General features: G+C 43.9%; 2 protein-coding genes across 2 annotated transcripts in view; one reads left to right on the top strand and one right to left on the bottom strand.

Moving 5' to 3' along the window:
• PDZK1 (PDZ domain containing 1) overlaps positions 1-23,897 on the top strand; it is a 191,053-nt gene that overhangs the window by 35,716 nt on the left and 131,440 nt on the right. The gene's annotated exons all lie outside the window — the stretch shown is intronic.
• On the bottom strand, positions 212-5,187 carry GJA8 (gap junction protein alpha 8). The gene is made up of 2 exons (XM_083439264.1): positions 5,174-5,187; positions 212-2,610 (listed from the first exon to the last, which is right to left on the bottom strand). Exon 2 carries the CDS (start codon positions 2,606-2,608, stop codon positions 1,343-1,345), a length of 1,266 nt encoding a protein of 421 aa, XP_083295390.1. The 5' UTR covers positions 2,609-2,610; positions 5,174-5,187; the 3' UTR covers positions 212-1,342.

The raw sequence follows: 23,897 nt of genomic DNA, 5'->3' as shown, positions 1-23,897 counted from the left end.
GTTGACTAAAGTAAGGCAGACGATTTCCCCCTCAAAAATGCAAGGAAATGTCTTCCTATAAAGCAATCAGGGGCAATAGATGATTAGCCGCCTGAAAGCAGAAGTGGATTCCCACCACCCCTAGCAAAAGTAATACAGTATAAGAAAGGTAACTAAACCAAATCAGTAGCAGAGTCCAGGTCATGTTTTTAACACCTGTCCCCCACTGCTTAGGATTTTGCAAGTGCTGACAATCAGCTGAACACACAAGACTTTCTGCACAGCTGCACCTGTACCTGCCCTTTACTTGATGGTGATATACGGTGTAAGGTATATGTGGGTGAGCCATGGCTTGACCTAAGTTTCACAGGTCATAGGAGGAGGTCAAATCAGGCCCATAAGCTAGAGGTTCCACACCACTGCTCTAGATGATGTGCTCCTCTGTCCTGGAGGCCACATTTATGAAGAGAAACCAGTATTTGCTTGTAAGTTGCTTTGGGTTGCCTGGGACAAGATAAAACAACTTAACATAATTAATGAATTAATAGCTATTATAATAATAAGTGGCCCAGGTCCTTGACATATCCCTCAGAACCAGTTTTTTAAAAATACAGCAGCATGACACAACCACATAAATTGCTCCTAGGAGGCACTGTTGTATCTGAGGAGTCATAAGTTCTTTGCAACAACGGGTTGAGATGTATTGCAGGGACAAAACGTTAAGTGTCTGAACTGGACCAGGGGATACAAGTATAAGTAAACCACATTTATCTCCACAGGCAAACACTGCAGCTTTTGTTCTTTAACAGGGGGATAAATGGATCTCATTTAACAATACTAATTGCCGGTATCCCTTTTTGTGAGGAAAATAACTTGCGCTCAAGGCTCAACAAGGAAAGGAGAACCAAAACTGTTGTGGCCAAAGCAAACACCGAACAAAGAAATACCCAAGTTAACAGTTTATCAATATCTTATGATAACCAAATGAAGAAACAGGCTTCCTGCATCCCCGGAGAAAAGAGGACCATGAAAACAGGTTGTGATCGCAGTTGTTACGTCTGTCTTCGTTGCCTTAGGAAGGCTTTCCCCCTTGGATGTCAGTGCTGTATATAGTGCGCTTGTATGTGAGGCATTTGTATGTGAAGGAAGAGGGATTCTTTGGTTAAATGGGTCACTGTAGGACAACTAGCTCCATGTGTAGGACAAACAGGACTGACAAGGCAGTTAGCGTTGATAGCACCTTTCTAGCCAAAAACACTGATAAGAAATAATATTAAAATGACTGGTTTAGCACTTTGTTTTGAGACATCTGAGATATATATGGATTTCTGTGGCTTCTTCAGAGCCACTCAAGCCAGTACCCTCATACAGTCAGATCATCTGACCTGGCACGACTACTGGCTTTGCTTAACCTGCTGAGGGGTCTTGTGTCAGCTGTAAGATCAGCGGATGGTAAAGGCAAGTCGTCTCCCGGCGGCTCTGGCTCTTGTTCCTCTTCCATATGCTTGTCATCTTCTCCTTTCTCTGGGGCTTCCTCAGTCACCAATTCCACCCTCTGTTCCTGGGCCGCCGCCTCAGCCACTTCCTGTTCCGGCTCCTCTCCTGCTTCGACTTTCTCCTCCTCCTGTTCATCTGCATGAGTGAAGGAAGGCAGGTGCTCCCCCAAGGCCCTGGAAAGGTCTTTCAGGCGTTCCATGCTGATCTTCTCCTCAAAGTCATTGAATGAGGGGGGAACTGGGGTGGTTTCTACTCCCACTTCGGTCAAAGGGAAATAGTGGAACGTCGGCTTCTCCTCTTCCTCCAGCAACTTGTAGCCTTTGACCTTCTGGATAGATGAAACTGCGATAGAATGAAGGGGTTTCTCTGGGGTCTCCTGAGGCTCTTGCTCCACTGGCCTCCTGAAAGCACCCAGGATCTTCTTAAAGCCTAAGTGGCTGATCTCTACAAGATTGAGGAAGAGAGAGACTGATGCCACAGCCAGCATAAACACAATGAAAACAGTCTTTTCGGTCGGCCTGGACACAAAACAGTCCACGAGGTTGGGGCAAGGCCATCTGCCACAGCGGTAAAGCGGAAGAATTCGGAAGCCATATAAGAAGTACTGGCCCACTATGAACCCCACCTCAAAAAGGGTTTTGAAAAAGATGTGGCAAATGTAGGTTCTCAGAAGCGTTCCCTCAAGGTGGAACTTTTTGGTCCCCTTGGAGCTTGCTTCTCTCGTGGTTATAGGGCTCTTCCGGTCTGGATCAAGGGGTGAGTTTTCTTCGTGTGCCGCAGCTTGCTGAGCCCTCTCTGCTTCTTCCCGCTCTTTCCTTTTCTCTTCCATCCTTACATGATGTGCAGCATGGCCCAAATAAACCAGTGAGGGAGTGGAGACAAAGATGATCTGCAGGACCCACAGTCGGATGTGGGAGATGGGGAAGGCCTCGTCGTAGCACACATTTTCACAACCTGGCTGCTGGGTGTTGCACACAAAATCTGACTGTTCGTCTCCCCATACAAATTCTGCAGCAGTCCCAAGGATTAGGATCCGAAAAATGAAGAGGACAGTCAGCCAGACTCTCCCAATGACCGTGGATTGTTCATTCACCTCTTCTAAAATGTTCCCCAAGAAACTCCAGTCACCCATTTCTGGCTGTTTAAGAGGAAGACAATGATTAAGTTGCATTATATAAAGAAGGGTTTTAATATATTCAGCACATGTCGCATTTCAAAAGAAGTCAGGATATCTCAGTCAATAAAAACCCGAAACTCTTAACCTCAGGGTCGTGGTTTCAAGCCCCGTGTTGGGCAAAAAGATTCTGAATTGCAAGGGGTTGCCTTAGATAACCCTTGTTGTGCCTTCCAACTCAACAATTCTATGATTCTATTATTCCTGCTGACTTTTAAAACATTCCATGATCTCCCCTATGATCTGCATGAAGAGGAGGTAACAACAATTCCAGATTTAGTTGTTTGAGGTTTGCTGATTTAGGGCACGGGCCATATCCCACTGAAGTCAACAGCATTTGTTTTATTGACTTTAGTGGTTCTGGGTTATACACACTGGGTGATGGCCAACTTAGTCTTGTTCAGAGTAAAGCCACTGAGATCAGCGGACTCAAGTGCATTGCTTTGAATGGGTCTACTCTAAGTATGACTAACATTTGATACTGCCTTTAAAATCCCTATTAGGCTTATACCAGTGAACAGAACAGGTCACCAGAGCAGCTGGTACAAAATCATGCATTGCCATTGAAAAATGCTCTGAAATTCCCTAACTTCCCTAAAAGTTGGTTACAAAATTGTTCCTGCTTATGGGTTACTTTACTATGGTATGCCAAAAGTTACAGACAGTCTACCTTTTTCACGCTGTATCTGTAGGGTGTTGGGATCTTGCTGAAAGCATTGACATGGCAGTGATAATGGGGCACATGATCAAGGGGAAACTTTGCTCCAGGATTGGAAGCCACTGTCACCTGGCCCTAAGAGCTTCTTATTGATCACCACTGGGATTTATGAACCTATGTGAATCATAGCTGTGTATTGCTGTGTATCAGTTTGCAATGACAGCACAGTGTGCAGCTACAGTGCTTCACAGGATAAGAATACTAACACACACTTAAACCTTCTATCAGATTCATTGCATTGTATCCAATAGTCAGAGCAGACCCATTGAAATTGATGGGCATGACTATTTTAGGTTCATTAAATTATACAGATCTGCTCAGAGCAAAATTAAGTTGGATTACATCCCGCTAACTGAAAGAGCAGCTCTATTTCTCACAATATATATATAGATGATTATTCAAAGAGATAATCATATGACTTTTTGTAGACATCTGAAGGCAGCCTGGTTTCAGGAAGCTTGTAATGTTTGATGTTTTATTGTCTTCCTTTATATTTTGTTGGAAGCCATCCAGAGTAGTTGGGGCAACCCAGTCAGATGGCCAGGGTACAATAACATTATTATTATTATTATTATTATTATTATTATTATTATTATTACCACTACTACTAGTACCACTACTAAAATTGTGGTGAACTTTCCCGTGTCAAATGGGTAGCATATAAACCATCCTTTAATAGCAGATAAGATCTGAATAGCCAGGGAGATTTTATTTTCTATTTGGCAATCAGTATTCTGTCTTTTTGATATGCATTATGACTATGGCTTTAGACATATTGTTTAGCATTTCTCTATAATAGCTGCTTCCACCTCACAAGACTCATTCACAATGCAAGTTAATTTTTCATTTCAGAATCATTTAAACTTAGCATAAATCAACTGTGCATAATTGTGCATAATTTTTGGGATAATCTGTTATCATTCCACCTGGCATCAAAGTGTCTCATCTTGGCTAACCAACATATCCACACACCATAACTCATACATCTGTAGCACAGAGAAATAAAGGCACACTAAATTTTCTATAAAATAATTTAGATAAAACCTCAAAAAGTATTCTGTAACAGGATCACAGCATTCAGAAATATTCCTTCTTCCTCCTCCTCTTCTAAGAGCTTCTGCAACAATGAATAGGATGCAATTTCTGAACACATTTTCTGCCTCCTGTGTTCTGTTAAAAAACTTTAAATACCTTGAGCAAAACGCTGTGAAGTATTTTTGTTGCGAAAAATCTTAAACTGACAAGATTAGCTCTAACTTCTAGGGCTTATCTAGTCTCCAGGAATACAAACTGGTCACTCAAGAGCCAAGGCAGTTTACATCGTTCTTCAGTAACATCCTTTTAGTAACAGTGAATATAAAAAATGGAGACTGAGTTTGAAAAGGCCTACTGAGAGTTAATGGGATTTGTAAATACAAAGTTAATGGGATTTGTAAATATAACTTGTGTCTGTCCAAATTGCCTGTTCTAAGTCAGGACATCTTTGCATCTGCAGTTTTCTGTGCCCTCCCCAGCCAATGTGGTACCCATACAGAGGGATGCACATGTGAAACAGGATGATATGGCTATTTTTACCAATAAAAAAACCACTCGATATAGATAGATGCATGTTGGTAAAATGGCCATGACATCAGGGTTCATATAGGCATCTCTCTTGAGCACCATACAGTGGGAGAAAGACACCCCTTAAAAGACATGGAAGCTGACCCTTGGGTGCTGACTGCCTCACATTCCAACTGCTGCGATATCAGCTACTTAGAAGTCAAAAGAAAATCCATATAAATCAATGCCATCAAGAAGGCAACTTGCCACAGTGAAAGGTTCCGCCGAAGAACTGGGCTCCTCTTGTTGCTTGGCGTTCAGCAGCAAAAAAGGTGAACTTTAGCTTCTCCCTGCTCTAAAAGCCCCAACCTTGTCGCACGACTGAGCAAATGTGACTGGATCAGCACTGATGGGTGGGCTTTAGCTGCCCTGCAGTCTGTAAGCTCCAAGCCAGACATCTTTAGAAAGTGAATGACATTCGGTGACATGGAGAACAAAAGAGGGGAAAGACCAAAAAGGGAGAGGGAGGGCACATCATTAAAAAAAAAAAAAAGTTTGTGAGTGCTGAATAGGAGCAAAGTGAAATAGGGATGGGCCAAAAGCACCGATAGCATAGCGCAGGCCAAGGTGCAGTTTGCAGAGCTCAACATTAGCCTGCAGTGAAATATCCATTTGAGTGCTGGGGACGTTATCCCCATCTTAAACCTCATCTGCTCAATGTGGTTACTATGGGTCAAAGCCGATGGACTAGACTGCAGCTATGATTGCAGAAATAGCCACGGGATTCCCATGTTCATACTCATTTTCCCCCTTCCTTTTTTTCACATACATGATTAGGTGGAGGGATTTGATAGTATGACCCAGCTAGGAGGCAGCTGCATTGTTTTGTAGTATTAGGGGCTATTGCCCCTGCTTGTTCCCCTTGCCAACCTCTTCTGCACCTTTCCCCACCACCTTTCACCCACACCTAACCAACCACCCTTTAAACCTTAGCTCCCCACTCCCCTCACAAATTGCCCCAAGCTCCACCCCCTTTCACACAGCAGCTTGCTAAGCCGCTATGTGAAGCATCTCACCCCCTTGATGAAACCTCACTGCAGGTGCATTTGATGGAGCCCCATGTGTCCCCCCCCCCCCCATGTTAAGCAGCTCACCTGGGCCACCAGCCACCAGCACTGCTTCCTTCTTTGCCTAGCTGCCATCCCTCACACTACAGTTGGCATGGCCATCTGATGGAAGCCACAGAAACGGCAGAGTGTGATGACAATCTTATATTTTTATGTCTATAGGAAGATAGTGTTCATGCATGTGTGCTGAAAACACTGTGTGTTAGTGACTGTGCATTATCCACTCAACAGGAAGGGCACAGAAGTAGCTGCTACCCTTTTGCAGGGTGCATTCAGCAAGACTGCATGCCCACACCTGTGAGTGTTGATCTTCTAGCTGCCATGCAATAAAGACAGCCCAATGCATAGGCTCCCTCTCACGTTCAAGTGATTTTCTGCTTTCCTAAGCTATGGCTACCTCTGTGGCTATGTAACTGCCCCATCACTGCCCCAGGCAGGCAAACTAAGAGTAAGTCAAAGGACAGCAGACAGGAAAGTCAAAGCTGCATTTCTTTCACAAGTGAAATACCCTTTTCCCATGTTCAGAAGAGAGAAAAAATTGTTGTCGTAGGGGGGATTTCTGCAGGTACCCAGAGGCACACAGCCTGAAGTGCTGTGTGTGTGTGTGTGTGTGTGTGAGAGAGAGAGAGAGAGAGAGAGAGAGAGAGAGAGAGAGCTTTTTTCTGGGGGGATGCAGGGGTACCCATACCCCTAAACATTTTGTGAGTCTTTTGTCCATTTACTGTATTTATTTTTCCCGATTTGAACTATAAAATGGTGATGTTCTTAAGTCAAAATGAGAGTGCCCCTAAACATTTTTTATTAAAAAAACACTGTGTGTGTATACATACCATAGCTGTCAACCTTCCCTTTTTTTGCAGGAAATTCCCTTATTCCAGCACCGTTTCCCACTGCTATCCCAGATTGTTAGATATCCCGTAGACTGTCCCCAGGACAGGTGAGGCTGCTGATCCCTTATTTTCAAATCTGAAAGTTGAAAGCTATGTATGTATGTAAAAGAAGACAAATCTAGTAACCTATGGAAGCTGTTCCAAGTCAACTTGAACCTTGGCCACCATTCATTTTGGAAATAAAGCATCACACTTTTCCTTGCAGCAACCCAGAGAAATCAAGCTGCTTTTGCGACCCAGACCTTTCCTTGGAGTCCAGTGCATGGAACGGCAGAGAGGAGAACGAGTGGCAGTTTTTTGTTTCAAGAGGATTTCCTACACAATGGTGTCAGGGTAAGGCAGGGCCTTTTTGTTGAGCAGAGCAGTTCATGCATGAGGGTGCGTTCCTGTCAGATAGATAGGACACAGCTGCAGATTGTGGGACTGAACGACCCCTGCAACAAAGTTATCATCTCTTGATCTGCTTAGCTCAAAATCAGCTTTCATGTTTCCTGCTAATGTGCTGAACATAGCAAACCTACAGGCCATCCGCTAAATGCTAAGGCTAGACACTGAGGAGTCCCCTGCAAGAAAAACTGTGCTACATTACTAGAAAACCCCAGTTGGCTCATATGGTTGGGAATCCTGAGTTTCTAAGTCACTTTAACAAAGTTAGTGTAAGGACTACAGCACACAAATATCGAATGTTACCCGTACTTCTTGACTTCTCCATATGGCTGTGCAAGTTTTCAGAGGACCTTCCAACACTGAGTGTTGTAGGTGTGTGTGGCTGCGAACTGAACTGGTTAGTTCAAATGAATCAATGAAATGCAGCTGTACCCACACACCCCACCATCTCTGCTCCTTGGCCCTTGCTGCAGCTACCAGATCACAATGGCTCTAGAAGCCACAACTAAGATTACCCCCCTATTGGGGTCCAGATCAAGGACCCCTTGTTGGATGATAACTACCATCATCTCTGACCAGTGGCTGTGTTGTTTGGTGCTGATGGGAGTTGGAGTCCACATCTGAAGGGCCAGATGTTCCTTACAGATCGAGACCAAACAAAACATTTTGTAAAAAGCCAGCTGATCTTTAGTATAATGGAAGTAAAATGCAAGGCACAATGACATGGCAACCTACTGCAGGGGGCGGAGCCTCCTCTTGTACTCAAATGAAGTAGCACAAATTGTGCTTAACTTTTTAAGGGTTCGCCTGACTCAGTGTGGTTTTGTAGTTTGTTCCCAAAAACGCTCAACAGCTTAAGCCTTGCGCCATCGCCTGAACAATTCGGCTAAGGTTTCCTCTTATCGAGATATCGGCTTTTTCTCGACGCTTTTTATAACTGAGTTTATATTAGTTTATATTAGCTATCCATCTAATGTTATTTTAACCATGGACACACGTTCCTGAAGGAGAACTTTGTAAGATTTATGCACTTTTAAAGTTCCTTTAAAACTAGTCACACCAATAAAATATTTTTCTTTGTATATACTGTGTATACGTGTTTCTCCCTTTGGATCCTGGCTAAGGATAGAGAGTATCATTTTTATTTTATTTTATTTTATTTTGCAAATTATCTGTATTGTAAATCGCTAAAGGGTTCTGTGGTGAAGGTAATGGTGATTCATTCTGTGGCAGCCATTGGCTCAGCTGCTCTTATCCTCACAAACGATTTGTGGTTCCCATTGCCTGAACTGCCCTGATCTCTAGGGCTTCCTGCATACCTACCATGCAGTATATTCAACTAACTTTCCGCAGAGTAGATCCACTGAAAGGAATAGCCATAACTTAGGTCCATTAATTTCAATGGGTATACCCATGAGTAAAAGTGAGTTAATGTCAGCCCCATACATTTTAGGCACATACACACGCCCAAGAATCCTGGGAACTGAAGGTTTTTAAGGGTGCTGGGAATGTGAGAGGTAAACTATAATTCTCAGGATTTGCCAAGAGGGTGGGTGAACATTTGTTTTAAATGTATGGTGTGTATGCAGTCTAGGATTAGGGCAGGCCATATCAGAAGGCCTAGGGAAGGCGTTTGCGATAGGAAGAAAGGGGAATGGGTCTGAAAGGGCTGCTGGCCAGAGGGAGCAACCAGGAACACTTAGGAAAGGAGGGTTGGCACTTGAGCATTGTCCACCAAAATGAGGAGAGAAGAACACTAAAGGGATGAGTTTGACCATGAAAAGGAACCTTAGGAAGAGAAAGTAGAGATAACGGACTGCATAGTGCTTTGAAGTCGCTAGCTGTTTGACTGCAGGCCTTTGGTTAATCCCACAAGGGGGTGCTGTATTCTCACATGAATATGGTTTATTTAGGATTGATATACCATAGTAACTTTAGGATGTAACCTGAGCCTATTCCCTTAGTCCTAGTTTAGGTGGTTATTTTTTAAAAATATTTTTATTAACAATTTCAACATACAAACTATCAAAACATATCATATTCATTATCCCCCCCCCTTTTTTTTTCTCATCCCCCCTTCAAACCCAGAGACTTACCTCAGCTCATCTCTCTGATTTCTCCGCACATATTGTTCTCTGCATGTTATGAAATTATACATTTCCTTACATTATCTATCTACCCTGTTATCGACTAATAAATTTGTGTATGTTTACTCAAAACCTGCCAAGGAGTCCAGTTCATTTTATTGTCTTTTCCGATAATTTGTAAAAAGCTCCCATTCTTCCTTAAAGTCACAGTTGTCCTTGTCCCGCAATTTATATGTCAATTTAGCCAGTTCTGCATAGCTCATCAATTTTTCTTGCCACTGTTCTTTCATTGGGATTTCCTCGTTCTTCCATCCTTGTGCTATTTCCTAGTTTAGGTGGTTATTAAACTACCTTCTTCTTTCCTATGAGGAGTATCCTAAGGACTCATGCGGTGGTGGTGATGAAGATTTAGATTTCTATACTGCCCTTCATCTAAGATTACAGGGTGGTTTAAAATATAAAAGCACAAAATGCATACCATAATAACAAGCAATAATCCCCACATACACAGTATTATTGGTGCTTTCCCCCACCATTTACTGTGGACTGAATTCCGTTGTGTGATAGTAGCTTTTTAGTGAGTTGAATGACGAACTTTCTTGAGCGGTCCCCCCCCCCCCCCGTTACAAAGCAAACATAAACACTTACATGCATTGCAATGCACTGTTTTATGATCTCTCTCCTCTAGAGCTGTGATCTCACAAGTACATTCTTGTGAACACAGAACAGTGTGATGTAGTGGTTAGAGGGCAAGACTAAGACCTGGGAAACCAGGGTTCAAGTGCTTACTGTGTGACCTTGGGCCAGTCACTGTTACTCAGCCTAATGTCCCTCACAGGGTTGTGGTGAGGATAAAATGAGGAGAGGGAGAACCGTATATGCCACCTTAGAGCAATGCAAAAAATACTTAATGAAATAAATTGGACACAGTAAATTAACAGTTAAACTGACCCTAAACTTTCTACTCAGTAGATTTTAATGAATGCTTTGTTTTTGTTTTTTACTGGTATCCTCAGCATTTAATAAAGAAGCTCACCTGGGGAATTAGGGCATAACTCTGCAGAAGAATGTGGGTGTCACTGCAAAAGGTCTGGATGGACCAATGGTCTGAGCTGGTAACAGACAGACCCTTCTTGTGGTTCCTCCACTGGATGGAGCCCATTTTGCAGGGACATGAGATTGTCGCTTTCTGCAATTCCCAGCTGTAGCCCTAGAGATGTGGTTGCCACCCCTGTTGCTGAGCTTCCAAGCATCAACTCAAGATGCAACTTTCCACCCAGGTAATATTGATTTGTTCCAGGTCATGTCTTCTCATTATGCCTGCTGCTATAAGGTTGTAATGATTGGATGATAAGAATATTGCTGGTTTGAATGACTGTTTAGAGTTTTGATGACGTCCATTTGTGGTTTGCTTCAAGTGCACCCTGGGATCTTCACTCACGACGGGTGGTTTGAAAACGGAATGAATGAATTGGTCAGGAATTTAAATTATAGCATTAAAAATGTAAAGTGTTCTTCCAGTGGTAGATCCCAAGTGAACCAAATGGCCTGCAGCATAGGAAAGGCTATGTCACAACAACAACAACAACAACAACAGCAACAACAACAACAACAACAATGCTATAGTGCCCAAGATCCATGCTTTTTCTTCCATAGTGCAAAGCCGGGCAAATGTTCTGGATACGTTTTTGAAGATAGCATTTTGACTGAGCTCGCATTTGTTTCTGCCACCTCCATTAGCATTACACCTTCAATTCACCCAGATAGCATTGGAATGAAAGAAGCCAAAGAAGGCCCACTTGGCTAGCGGTTGTGAGCTAAACACATATTGTTTCCACCTAGTCAAGGCGATATGCATTTAAAGCACATTTAACACCCATGACTTGCCCCTAAGAATCCTAGACACTGTAGTTTGTGAAGATGCCGAGAACTAGCTCTGTGAGGGCTAAACTACAGTTCTGAGGATTCTTTGAAGAAAACAATTTGCTTTAAATTTATGGGATGTACACCTCAGTCTTATTCTTCCTCTGGGGTTTGCAATATAGCCTTATGACAGTTGCCTGAACTCCCTGCCACAGCCAGGACTCCACATGTGAGATCCTAGCTTGGCTCCCAAGAGAAAGCTTTGGAGCTGTCTCCGTTTTCCTGGTCCTGACAGAATGAAGTAGGTACCTTGCTGTGAACCTTGAGCTGAAACTGGCGTCCACTTTTTTTTCACCACGATGTTTTGTTCCCAGAAAAGTGGCTGACTCCCCTCCAGGGAGGACATCCGTGGGGGCAGTTCCTGTTTCCCTGCCCTTCCAGGCACTAGCCTTCCTGAGCCTGATATGATTGTTTCTCTGGGCACGGTGCAAAATATGCCAGCAAAGAACGGAAGCCTCTCATGCTCCAGCAATTTATTTAAAAAAATAAGAATAAAAGGTTGTCAGGCTTGGAAGCAGTTGAGCCTGTAAGTTCTGTTTTCCTAACATGGGATCCAGGCCATTTGCAAGCAATTAATTTCCCAGAACAACTGGCCAGACATTCTCTGAATCATGGAAGGAGGCCTTTCCATGGGAATGTTGCTGGCTGTGTGGTGGGTCAAAAAGGTGCGAGGAGCACAGCCCTTTACTGCTACAGTGGTAATCTTGTGTTGCCCATACTTGGAGATGCAGGCTACAATGACTGCAACCCCATTAACTGGAAAAGTAAAGGAATCTAACATATTGGATTTCACAATTGCATTTCGTGACTCAGCTCCCATGTCTTCAACTCTGACAAATTCATACTACAACTCCCATCATTGGACCAGGCTGGCTGTGGCTGATGGGAGTTGGAATCCAACAAGACTTGGATGTTTGCAAGATACATCTCTGCTAAATGTGCTGGTCCCGGGGGGAGGTTACCGTGGGGTGAGGTCCAGGACCTGAGTTGAGGGTCGGCAGACAATCCTCCACGGGCGAAGCGGGGTCCAGAGCGAGGAGCCGGGCAAGGACAGGAACTCTGGAGGAACAGGACTGGGTGCTGGCCGAAACAGCTCTTCAACGACGTTGCTCCCGCAACCTGGGACCGGGCTGACTGGCCTTTATCTTCTCTGAGGCCAGGGGCGGTCCTGGCCCCCAGGAGACCCACCTCTCCTGGCCTTAAGGCGAGCACTCCACCTGGGAGAAACCAGTTCCCTCCACCTCTCTGCCCTGAGCCTCTGCAGCTCAGGAGAGGCTGGAGGGTTACTGGACCCAGGGGAAGACTCACCTTCCCCTGACAGGGCTGGGAGAGGCGCACCTGTAGGCACTGTGTCCTCAACCACCTCCGGAGCCAGAGTGGATTCACCTGGTGCCTGCTCCTGAGGATCCGGCACAGGTGGAGGCGCTTCAGAATCAAGGCCCTGCCCCAGTTCAGCCGGCCCTGGAGGCGGGGACTCCTGTGCAGGCTGGGATTCCTCTGGTTCAGCCTCTGAATCGGATTCCCAGGCCATCACACTAAAGCAGATGTACTAACTGAAAAAAAATAAGCAGCAAAGGGACTAGGTGATGCACTGAAAAGTACGGAATGAACAAATGATCAATGGAATTAACAGAAAACCCCACAAGCAAATCAGGAAGCGTGTTGATTGTCGTATAAGCTCCCTGCCAAGAGATCAGAATGAATGTGCAATAAAGACCGGATATAATCTAACCTCCCTATAAGCTTTGTACAAGCAAATCAGGGTGGAATCTACACACATATTAAAAAAATGCTGTGAAAATGCTTTTTTTTAAAAAAAAAAGTTTTGAAAAATACATTGAATTTTGCATAGCTCACTGTCGCCATCTAGTGTCCCATTTGCATATTGCACTTTGCAATACATTTAAAACGTTTTATTTGCAGCTGTATAGCTGAGCTGCAATGACAAACCTAGACAGCATCTTAAAAAGCAGAGACATCACCAACAAAGGTCCACATAGTTAAAGCTATGGTTTTCCCAGTAGTGATGTATGGAAGTGAGAGCTGGACCATAAAGAAGGCTGATCGCAGAAGAATTGATGCTTTTGAATTATGGTGCTGGAGGAAACTCTTGAGAGTCCCACGGACTGAAAGAAGATCCAGCCTATCCATTCTGAAGGAAAACAGCCCTGAGTGCTCACTGGAAGGACAGAACCTAAAGCTGAGGCTCCAATACTTTGGCCACCTCATGAGAAGAGAAGACTCCCTGGAAAAGACCCTGATGTTGGGAAAGATTGAGGGCACAAGGAGAAGGGGACAACAGAGGACGAGATGGTTAGACAGTGTTCTCGACGCTACGAACATGAGTTTGACCAAACTGCGGGAGGCAGTGGAAGACAGGAATGCCTGGCGTGCTCTGGTCCATGGGGTCACGTAGAGTCGGACACGACTAAACGACTAAACAACAACAACAACAGCTGAGTCCCAGGATGAATGTTCAATAAAATAAGTCATCTGGAGGCACTCAGAGTCTCTTTATCATTGTGCTGTATGGGGGTCACTTCTGTGCTGAAAACTAGTAACACCAGGGATGCTCAGAAAAGACTTCATTGGTACCGGATACTTAACCGACAAGATGACACAACATAGCATCTCTGTGCTATTTTTAAAAAGGAAGGCTAGGTGGACTCTGGAGGTGTTGGTGTGATACAAAAAACCTTTGGTGCCATTTTTGCATGCCTTTCTCTTGCATTGGTATCAAATCCTGGATAATGCTTGTCTTCACATCCTCAGAAGGGTGCTGAATACTTTGTCCATGCCCTCAGGATATAGACAGAAGCGTGACAGCACTTGGGTCCTTATGTGGAAAGTCTCCATCAGCAACTAATCCCCAAAGATTAACACCTTGCAGTTCAGTTGTTATCATTTCTTTTTTAGAAAGAAAAATCTACATTCCAGTTCTCAAAGGTGGTGGACTAAAGAGGAGATGAACACGCTATAAATAACTCCTACCTACCTCTTATCAAAAAGAAAGGGTTGAACTAGAAGGTGTATTAGCTCTATAGCTGTGCTCTTGGTGGTTTTTAAAAAACCTACTACTGCTGGTGCAAATTGGGGGAGGGCTGTAGCTCACTGATCGATTCTCTGCTTGGATGCAGAAAGCCATCCTCCAGGGAGGAATGGGAATGATTCCCTGCTTGAAATCCCAGAGAGCTGCTGCCTGCCAGTGTAGGCAATACCAAACTAGATGGGCCAAGGGTTTAACTCAGCTTCCTTTGTTACTATGTCAGGGTGAAACACCTGATCTGTATCAGGGCCCAAGCTCAAGGAGGCAGTGTGTCTTTAACATAATAGACCAGCGAAACAGAAAAAGAAGGGCAAACTTTAAAACAAACAGTATTTAAAATGCTGTATTGCTTATTTATTAATTTGTGTCCTTCATATGCCACCTCATAACATAAAGGTTTTTGGGCAGCTTATAATAAATAAATTTTAAGAAACTGAATCACAGGAATAAAACCATAAATTGGTAAGGGAAATCTCAGGAAAAGGGCAAATTTCTCTTTAAGACTCTTGAGGCCAATGGGCTGAGAATGCCACCTGAACAGATACAAGCAACTAAATGACTAACTGAACCAATGTGACCAATAATAATAATAATTTACTATTTATACCCCGCCCATCTGACTGCGTCTCCCATGATCATGAAAAGAGCATAGGCATTCAAAGAGTGGGAGATTGGCACTCAGTTTCAGATTCTAGTGATAAAAAGCAGTCAAGAGGCAAGAAAAGATAAGGGCAAATCAGAAACAAATCAGGAACCAAGAGTCAAAAAGATGAATTTTAATATAAGCCTAATTTTACAGATTACCGGTAATTAAAAAGAATCATGCCTGGCGTGCTTCCAAAATTCAAAGCAATTTAAGAGAAAAAGCAGATCATATTTGAATTCACCTAAAATATCTAAGTATTGTTCCATGTTCCCCAATTCTCTCAGCGATGAGAAGTTTTCATGGTAGTTCTACAGGTTTTGCTTCCTTTGTTGAAAAAGCACTGTTGGTGTTTTTCTAATATTAATTTACTAGCATACAAGCAGAACATGGTGGAAACAAATCAGCACTCAAATTTGGTAATCTTGTATCAGAGTCCAAAGAGCACCCAATATGTTTCATCTTTAGCCCAGTGACAGTTCTATACATTATCTCCATTTCTGTATCTGTTTTTCCCTAAATTCAATCTACAAACAGGTGTCTTAACTGTTTCTGTGCCACCTTCCACTAGCTGGGGGATGTCCTCTCCTCCAAACTCAAGGCTGGAGAGAGATTCCCAGCAATCAGATGAACATCTGTTGTTTACTCCCATTGCTAACTGTCTGATGAGATTCTAAGAAGGAGGTAAATATATACCATATTTTTTGCTCTATAAGACTCACTTTTTCCCCTCCTAAAAAGTAAGGGGAAATGTGTGTGCGTCTTATGGAGCGAATGCAGGCTGCGCAGCTATCCCAGAAGCCAGAAGAGCAAGAGGGATTGCTGCTTTCACTGTGCAGCGATCCCTCTTGCTGTTCTGGCTTCTGAGATTCAGAATATTTTTTTTCTTGTTTTCCTCCTCCAAAAACTAGGTGCGTCTTGTGGTCTGGTGCGTCTTATAGAGCGAAAAATACGGTAAGTTCATGCATAAACAGTGCTTTTTTTCTGGGGGGGACATAGGGGTACGCATACCCCTAAACATTTTGTGAATCTTTGTACTTTTGTCCATTTACTGTATTTATTTTTCCCATTTTGAACTATAAAATAGTGATTTTCTTGAGTCAAAATGAGAGTACCCCTAAACATTTTTAAAGAAAAAAGCACTATGTATAACCATACATTTGTATTCAAGAAGACTTTAGTGGAGTGATAAACATTTCTTTGGTGGAGAGTGCGGATTTGATTCTGCATGATGTTTAATTTTTGATGATATCCCAGCAAGGAGTTCTATCATCACAACAATCTTGTGAAGTGGATTAGGGTTCATCCACACTTTCGTTTGACCAGCTTTGATTGTACTGTGTACCTATTAATGGCCCTGGCTCCAAGAGCTTTTCTTGTTGTTCTGTAGCTGTGCCTTGTTAAATTTTGACCTTACTCACAGAATTGGATCTTATCGGATGCTTTGCTTAACCAATCAATTCAGTGGGTAAGATTGGATTTTCACAAGGCACAGTTGCAGAGCAACAAGAAAAGTTCTTGGACCCCCGGGGGAATTAAATAGTAAACAATCAAAATATGAGGGAAAGTTAAGTGTGGATGAGCCCTCAGGCTCAGCAAAAGGGTCTTGCCCCCAGGATCTTAGATACAAGTTTGTTTGTCTGCTGGCAGATTTTTAAAAATGATTATTATTTATTAAGGGTGGCCTGCCTTGGAGCAGGATGGGGGTGGGGAAAGCAAAACACAATGATCCAATAAACACTTTGGGTGTGGCGCAAAATTGTCAGGGACACAGGGCACTTGAGTCCTTTGGCTGATAGAGAACCGGAGCAGTGGCTTGTAAGCAGCAGGTCTCTGTGAAACGGTTCCCAAAGACTTTGTGCCAATTTCAGCACACAATGTTATCACTACGAGCCAGCACACGGCCAGGCCTGCTGTGTTCACACAGTTTGGCCACCCGGGATTCAGCAGGTCCTTACAGATCTCAGCTGTTCATACTCCGGCTTCCTGGTTCTTGATGGCAAAGGACAAAGGAAAACCCTTTCTTCTCTGGTAACCCTGAGGGGCTCATCATTCCTGGTACAAAAGCTGCAATTACCACTCTTACATCCATTGCTATTTTTTTAGAAAAGGAGGTTCCAGAACTCACCATGAACACCACCTTGTTCTCTTAGAATGGCAGTTGCTCCCACCTGAGAGGCTCCAGAACTCACCTGAGAGGTGCTGGAACCAAGTTCCTGTGAGTTCCCCCTGAAAAAGCCCTTTTTACATCTGTCTTATGTTTGCTGTGATTTGTATTACTTTTGCTTCCTTTATTTCTTCGTTCTGCTGACAGTTGTCTCTCTGCTTCCTGCTTCCTTCATTCTCTTGTCCATTTCCATCTTCTTCTTGACCCTTCCACCCAGTGGCACCATTCCCCTAAATCTATGCAGACAAGAGAACATTCCTGTAATTTCTCCCAGATGCTTGGTGCTCAGTAAAGCCTCCTGCAAAGCATTAGCGACAAAAGACTCCAGGAATTTGAAATGCTTTGGGCTTTCCATTTTCAGGCCAAGCAGCTGAAGAGACCAGGAATTCTCTCTCTCTCTCTCTCTCTCTCTCTCTCTCTCTCTCACACACACACACACACACACACACAGTGTTCTGTTCTCCTTTTACAAATATCTTAAAATCAGCTTTGCCTTCATAGTTCCAGCAAATGTGCTATCATATATTCTACTGGGTCAATGCAACCTGATATGCCACCTATATCTGGGAGGATGATTAATAACTAAGCATATTGGGAGCCATCCCTTTTTACAGCCCTCGTGCATTTTTGGAATGACAGGCAATGTACAAAGGCTTACAAAGTCCTTTGATCAGTTTACTGAATGTTCATTGGAATCCATGTGCTCCCTTACATAAATCCAGTATGTATTTAGATCTACATGTCTAGCCTAAATTAACTTTGGCTGCAATCCTATACACAACTACCTGAAAGTAAGTTCCAGTGAATTTACTTCAGAGTAGGCCTTATGTAAGAGCACAGGATTGTACTGTTAGGACTTTTTTCCCCTGCAAGCCCATTCTTCCAAGATTTAGACTACTGGCTGTGTTGCAAATTTGATATGATTTAAGAGGTGATATTTGCAATAGGATTTGTGTATGTTTAATAAGAGTTTGCCCCTGGGTTTTAATGGCATTGGAACCATAAAAGTTGTATTTTGATTTTTTTTTAGAGAGAAAAAACTTGGTTTGGAAAAACAGAAGGCCATTGCCCACAGAGCAAATATTCAGTGGGGCTTGCTCCCAGAAAAGTGTGTAAAGCATTGCAGTTTTAAGTGCATTATGAGGAACAGTTGAGGGAACTGGGTATGTTTAGTCTGGGAAAGAGGAGACTGAGAGGAGATATGATAGCCATCTTCAAATATCTCAAGGGCTGTCACATGGAAGATGAAGCAAGCTTATTTTCTCTTGCTCTGGAGGGTAGGAACCAAACCAATGGATTCAAGTTACAAGAAAGGAGATTCCAATGAAACTTCAGAAAGAACTTCCTGACAGGAAGAGCTGTTTGACAGTGGAACAGTCTCCCTTGGGAGGTTGTGGACTCTCCTTCCTTGGGAGGTTTTAAGCAGAGGTTGGGTGGCCATCTGTCATGGGTGCTTTAGTTGAGATACCTGCCTTGCAGGGGGTTAGACTAGATGACCCTCAGGGTCCCTTCCAGCCCTACAAGTCTATGATTCTATGAGGGGGCAATTATTTTATGCCTAGGAGTACGAAGAGATTTACAATAGTAGAGCATGAAGGGTGAAATAGGAGAATGCGAAAGTAACAAAGCCAAACCCTCCCGGTTGATGTGAATACAGTTAGTGGGAGACAAGAAATATAGCTGTACGATGAAACAAAATGCCTAGGGAAGTTGTCTGTGTCCATCACTGGAAGTTAAAAAGTGGATATAAAGACAATGATACTTTAAGTACCCTGTGGTGCAGGAAGATGGATCAGATTGCTCCCAACCACCCACACGGATCATTCCCTTTCCAGGCTAGGAAGCTTCAGTTCCACCTCTAAAGCTGTTGCATTCTCCAGAGACTGGGTCAGGAGATTCCACTGGGGATGGCATTTTATCAGAACCTCTGGGAGGTGAACCAGCAAGTGATAAGGAAGTGTTAAAAGTCAACGAGGAGGTGTTGTTGATGAGGACTAAGCTGGGCACATGCTCCCTGCCAGCTGGGGATATTCTGCAGCTCAGTGATACAGTGGTACCTCGAGTTACAGACGCTTCAGGTTACAGACGCTTCAGGTTACAGACTCCGCTAACCCAGAAATAGTACCTAGGGTTAAGAACTTTGCTTCAAGATGAGAACAGAAATCGCAGTAGGAGGCCCCATTATCTCAAGTGGTGCTTCAGGTTAAGAACAGTTTCAGGTAAAGAATGGACCTCCAGAACGAATTAAGTTCTTAACCCAAGGTACCACTGTATTTTGCAAGGGACTTCTCCAGGGAGCAGTTCCAACCTCTCCTTTCAATGGTCTCAGTTCCATTATTATCGTAGGAGAGATGATGGCAGGATGAAGATTTCATGGTAGTTGTTTTCTAGAAGTCAAGCAAACAGGATGTTTTGAGGATTTCTCTGCAGAAGCTTCCTGCCCTGGTGGGGAGAACATAGCTCTTTGGTAGTACAGAGGTACCTCAGGTTACATACGCTTCAGGTTACAGACGCTTCAGGTTACAGACTCCGCTAACCCAGAAATAGTACCTCGGGTTAAGAACTTTGCTTCAGGATGAGAACAGAAATCGCGCAGCGGCAGCGGGAGGCCCCATTAGCTAAAGTGGTGCTTCAGGTTAAGAACAGTTTCAGGTTAAGAATGGACCTCCAGAACGAATTAAGTTCTTAACCCGAGGTACCACCGTAGTGGACACATGTTGTGCATGCAGAAGATTCCACAGTCAATCCTTGGCACTAGTTAGGGACATGTTTGTTTGTTTTTATCCAGCTCCAGCCCAAGAAAATCTACTTTTTCAGTTTCTATGTAACAGTTTCCACATGCAAGAAGCCCCGTCAGGCCTTCCCGCAGATACAAGGAGACTCACAGAAATCTCTTTTGAGCTACTTGCACATTTTGCCCCAAAACTTTCCTTCTAGGATGGCAAGAGACATAGAGTTGGTTTGTTTTTTAATGAAAGTTCAGAGTCCGGGGCACTTGCCATGGCACTCATAGGAAGATCCATGCTAGGAAGCAATGGTTGACTAGGAAGCTGAATACTGGAAGCAGAAGACTACCCTCTTCAGCCAAAAGAATAGAGCTGTTTAGAGCAGCTATGGGGGAACCTTTGGCCCACCAGATATTGCTGAGCTTTAATTCTCATCATCCCTGGCCATTGGCCATGCTTGTTGGGGCTGGTCGGAGTTACAGTTCAGCAGCATCTGCAGGGCCAGAGGTTCCCCACACCTGTTCCATTCAAGCATTCGTATTCAACTATTCTTAAATTGTATCCATGGAGGGGCAACAGACTGACCTTTCTGCACTGACCGGGAAGGACTTGTGCAGGATTGTAAGCAGTGGAGGCTGTTCCTTTAAGGTGAATGGATCACAATCTCCCCAACCTCAGTCTGCCCTTAGCCAGCCACTCCCCACTTGCCTTCTTGCTTGCATGTAGACTAAGAGTGGCACTGCCTCACTGTTGCCCTCCATCTTCAGCAGGAAGGATGGGGACAATGCTAGAATTACTTGGCTCAGCCAGTCACTGGCTGTGGCTCCACCTACCGCTGGTCTCCCTGCCTTCTGCTCTACCTGCTGGAGTTGGCACAGTCCCCCTGCGATGGTTAAGTGTTTTAAGCTGTTTCAATCCTCCCTGTGGTCAAAGACCTTGCACACTCAGGATTCCTGACTGTGAGGAGGACTCTTAAATTCCTCCAACCAACCACACTTCCAAGCACCCTTCAGACCTTCCTTCTCAACCTGGAGACAGCTGCCCCTCAACACATACATTGTCACAAGGGCAAGCATAACTCAGGGTGTTTGGTGGGATGAATAAAAGCTCAACACGTCTTGCTGTCCCCACAAGAAGGAAAGCAGAAAGAAACATCAAGGTCTGATGCAACAGGAAGTCAGACTTACAAAAACCGGTGCATTTTCCATAATTCAACCCCTAACAACTTAATTCTGTGGGGCATCCTTTTATTGTGTATTTGGAAGTGATTGACATGCTGCAGCTTTGGGTTATAGATCAATGAGAGCAGAAGATCACTGTGCCAATGTTACAATCCATTGAGCATGAAACAATACTACAGACAGAAAGTGCTTTGCACAAGCTGCCTAATTTGTGCAGATTTCTGCAGCTTGAAAAGAAGCTGGTCTAGACCGAGTTGCCAAAAACCACTTGGCACAGCTGCTCCCTCCCACCCCCATCAAAAATGACATATGGTCATTTTTGTCCTCAATCCTTCAGGCAGGGTGATGAGAGTAGGATCTGACCAAACAGAAACACAGCATTTTGTCAAGTCATTTAAATGAATGTTGTTTTTCTTAGCTTTGTACTGGAAACCAAGTAGTTTGCAATGCCCTCTGTAACAGGCTTCTGCAGTCTCATGGAAACATTTTGCTCAGGATAAAATTCATTAGATTTTTCATGTCTGCGTTCTTGCCTTTTTTAGCAGCAGATAATTTCAGCGTGGCAGTGGCATGCATCAAAGCAGTGGCCTGTGGGGCTCGAACATCAACCTGATGAGAGCAGGGGCTTGTTCTCATGACCCCCACAGCCCTTGAAATCCACATTTCTCAAACAGTGCATGATGCTATCAAAGTGCATCAGCTCAGAGTGAGTGGGGTAGCAGAAGGAAGACCACAGTCCCACCTAGGATTAAGCCTGGCTCAAGTTTTGACATACAATCACAAACTAAAAAGGAATGTTTACAGCAATAGCTAGCCTAGGCAGAATTTCACTTGCACCATCAAGCTGTGGTTGATCTCAAAATTGGTGCAGCCAGAAGCCATCTTCACATAACTGAGAAGCACAACTGTTGTAAGCTGCTTTGGGAGCCAGGTGGTGAAAAGTGGGTTATAACTTTTTATGTTGTTGTTGTTGTTGTTTTACAGTTCAGCAGGCTATCTATGATGGTGATAGATAGGTACTTCTGGGCAATCTTACTCAGACCGGTTCTAATTGTGTAACCAAATCCCAAGTCAGGTGTTACTACTAGAAGTTATGGAAACACTTGGGGATGGGGCAGTGGGGCTGACGAAGCTAGCTCTGCCCCCCTCGTTGTCATTCCCATCACCCTCAGCTTGTGGAGGGCAACTATGCAAAGTGGGGAACCTTTTTTGCTCATAGAACTTCCTTGCATGTTTTAGAACCCTGGTTTCCCAGAAATCCAAATGCATGCATGAGTGAACGCACAAGGCTTCTTGCTTTTCCTCCAGGAATTGAGAGCAATGGGAGTGATGATGGAGCAGGGAGAAGGGGATGGCAGAGTGGAATGGGGTTCCTCGCCTGATATTCAGTCCGTCGCATTGCTGCTGCTTATTGGGAGGTAGACGAGTGAGACAGTGGGAAGATTGGCCCAGCACAAACAGATAATAATAATAAAATTTTATTTATATCTTGCCCTCCCTGGCCAGAGCTGGGCTCAGGGCAGCTAACACCAATAAAATTACAATAAAACATAAGGGGGGGGGGACAAAACAAAACAAAACAAAAACCAGTTTATTAAAATAAAGGTTAAAATACAATTTAAAATGCAGCCTCATTTTAATGGTAGCCTATAACTCAAAACCATAAGGGGAGGGAAACATAAGAGTCAGACTAAGTCCAAACCAAAGGCCAGGCGGAACAGCTCTGTCTTGTAGGCCCCTGTGGAAAGACGTCAAGTCCAGTAGGGCCCTAGTCTCTTGTGACAGAGCGTTCCACCAAGTCGGGGCCAGTACTGAAAAGGCCCTGGCCCTAGTTGAGACCAGTCTAACCACCTTATGGCTTGGGACCTCCAAAGTGTTGTTATTTGTGGACCTTAAGGTCCTCTGTGGGGCATACCAGGAGAGGAGGTCCCATAGGTACGAGGGTCCGAGGCCGCAGGAGCACCAGGCCATGTTTGCACCAGGCCAACCTCACTACTTCCCCTCTGCCTCCCCATAAGGACAGTGATGTAGCTAGCCAGCTGGAGGTCAGGTGAGTGACAGCATGCCACCACAGCATCAGCTACTGGGTGGGAGGGCTAGTACATTCCTCTCTACCACTTCACCTGACCCGCTTTGGTAAATGTCTGAAGATAGCCAATATTGTAAATTCAGCACATTCAGCTCAAAATGTCGGAGAGCAAACTACTGTGATCTCTCAGTAGAAGCTGGGACAGAATCAGCTGAAACAAGCTGTAGAGAGAAAAAAACACGCAAAGGTGATAGTCCTTGAGTTTTATTGCCTCGGGAAAATGAACGTTATCACTAAACAAATGAAAAACTAACAAAGACTACAGATGTTTTAGATAGGCCAGGACTGCCACTTGACTCAGTGTCTGGGCAGGATATTGATTAGAAGGACCATTCTTTATTGCACTCCTATTGTTCAGCAATCACCACCTCCTGCCGTGGGAACCCTGCAACTTGTTATACATTATGCTGTCAACAATGCAAGCATAACATGTCCGTCTTCCATATGGGAACCAAAGATATGCAGAGCTTACAGAAGAGAACTTTTCTGAGATGCCCTTGAAGGTGCCCTTTTCTGAGATGGCTTGAAGGTCAATATATGCGCTAACTGACCCCCAGCCCATTTTGCAAGCCCAATATCTCAGCTGAAATATGGTTTAGAATTTAATTATTTGCCTGCATCATTGATTGTCTTTTTAGAAAATAAAATAATAAAATAATGATGTTAAATGTAAAGTTTGAAGTCACCACTGTGCTTTGCTTCTTTTCAAACCAGCAGAAAA

Source organism: Podarcis tiliguerta, assembly GCF_965153285.1.
Source record: "Podarcis tiliguerta genome assembly, chromosome: 4".
In the NCBI taxonomy this organism is placed as follows: domain Eukaryota; kingdom Metazoa; phylum Chordata; class Lepidosauria; order Squamata; family Lacertidae; genus Podarcis; species Podarcis tiliguerta.
Note: the sequence above shows the minus strand (reverse complement) of the source record. Positions and strands in the feature narration are given on the sequence as shown.